This window comes from Penaeus monodon, chromosome 31 (genome assembly GCF_015228065.2).
Source record: "Penaeus monodon isolate SGIC_2016 chromosome 31, NSTDA_Pmon_1, whole genome shotgun sequence".
Lineage (NCBI taxonomy): Eukaryota > Metazoa > Arthropoda > Malacostraca > Decapoda > Penaeidae > Penaeus > Penaeus monodon.
Genome location: NC_051416.1, coordinates 18,056,655 through 18,058,486, shown reverse-complemented (window position 1 = coordinate 18,058,486; position 1,832 = coordinate 18,056,655). Strand labels below are relative to the sequence as shown.

General features: G+C 68.2%; 1 protein-coding gene across 1 annotated transcript in view; it reads right to left on the bottom strand.

The window, feature by feature from the left end:
• The window catches only part of LOC119593055 (rho guanine nucleotide exchange factor 5-like), a gene marked incomplete at its 3' end in the record, with an annotated part of 83,593 nt that extends 82,160 nt beyond the window's left edge, over positions 1-1,433 (bottom strand). Inside the window, 1 exon segment of the mRNA XM_037941957.1 lies at positions 1-1,433. Coding sequence (XP_037797885.1) covers positions 1-1,217 — 1,217 coding nt within the window.
• Between the last annotated feature and the right edge of the window lie 399 nt (positions 1,434-1,832).

Here is a 1,832-nt window from a genome sequence, read left to right as displayed (position 1 = left end):
TGGCGCGGGCCTTCGTCTGCAGCCAGGAAGAGGGAATGCCGCGACGCTGACGCAGGGACCGGATTGGGAGAGTATCGAGGGAATGGGCCGCACTTCTGGCCAGGCGGGTCGGGGATATCTGAGGCGTGGGCAGGCACGGGTGGTGGAGGTATGGGCACTGTTGGCGGCGGGGGCAAGACACCTGTCGTGGAGAAGCTCGCAGGTGGCATGTTGTTACGAGGACTCACCAGATGAGGCGGAACGGCCGGGCGGCCGTGGGGTGGCACCTGGGGGGGAGGCCCCTCCGGACTAATCAAAACGCCGTCTATCACGTCAAAACTTCCGCTCGAGGGACGGGAGCCTCCCTTGGAGCATCCGCTCGAAGGACGCGACCCTCCCCGGGAGCCTGCGCTGGAAACCGGAGGGCCACCACTAGGAGGCCTGGGGCCTTCACTTGCAAAGGCTGGGCCACCACTAGGAGGCCTAGGTCCTTCACTGATAAGTGGAGGGCCACTCCCGAGAGGCCTTGGTCCCTCACTCGGCAGCAGAGAGCCACCACTAGGAGGCCTTGGCCCTTCACTAGGCAGCGGAGGGTCACCACTTGGCGGCCGTGGGCTATCACTAGGCAACGGAGGGCCACCACTTGGCGGCCGTGTTAAATCACTAGGCAGCGGAAGGCCACTACTTGGCGGCCGAAGGCCATCAGCAGGGGGCCGCGGGCCAGCCTCAGGACGCCTCTCATCCACCTGGGCCACCTGGGCCGCCCGGCGCAGAACGACCGGCGAAGGGCGCGACTGGCCCGGAGGCACCGAGGCCGGGTAGTGGACTGGCGGCGCGGGGAACTGAGAGCCGTACCAGTTGGGCACCGAACCGGGATACCCGAAGCCGTGGGGGGGCAGGGGCGGGGGGTTGCCGTCAGGGCACGGCGGCAGCGGGAAGTGTCCCTTGACCACCGAGCCATGGCCGTGCGGGGGCACGGGCGGCTGGCACTCGTGCCACGACGCCCGCTGCATGGCCCATGGCCGTAGGGCTGGCTTGGGCGTGGGCGGCAGCACCGCGTCCCCGGGGGAGGAGGCGCCGTTGTTGTTGGTGAGGTTGGAGAACGAGTTGTTGTTGTTGGCGGGGTAGACGGACGGGTTGAAGGGCACGAACTGCCACTCGTCCGAGTCGTCGGAGCCCCGGCGGAAGAGCTCGTCGCGGCGGCGCCGCAACTTGGACCGGAACGTGTTCATCACCATGGCTTGACCGGCGGGGGGCACGGCAGCGGGCAGGGGGGGCGCCGGGAGGACGCCCTGGGGCCGTCTCTCCGGACGCAGGAGACGAGGACGCCGAAGGCGCTAGGGTTCCTTCCAGCGGGCGGAGCGGCCGGTCAGTTTAAGAGGATAACACGATACACACGAGTCGTGGCGGCGCGGGTCGGGGAGGGGAACGCTACGCGCGTCGGCGGTGGCCATGGCCTTCTTCACATGGCCATCCCGCCCAACATTCGGATCCGTCCACACACAACCTGATGCACTCTGGCCAGCGCTCGCCCCCACGCCCCTCGCTCCTCGAAGCCCCTGGACGGCGCTCGAACTGCCTTCCGCCGACGAGCCTCGCGCAGCACACCTCGCCTGTCCGGCCAGCTGGGGTCTTCGCGGCGGCGCCTCGAACCTTTGTTGTGTCACGAACACTCGCAGAGCAAGACAGACTCGGGCGCGAGCACAGCCTTGGCCTCGCACTCGCACTCTCGTACTCCAACTGCTGCACTTCAATATGGATGGGCCGGGCTCGTACGCGTCCCTCGGTTGCCAGGTACCGCTTCCTCGCTCCGTCGCTCCATCACCTCCGGCACGCAACCCCGTAGCCACCCC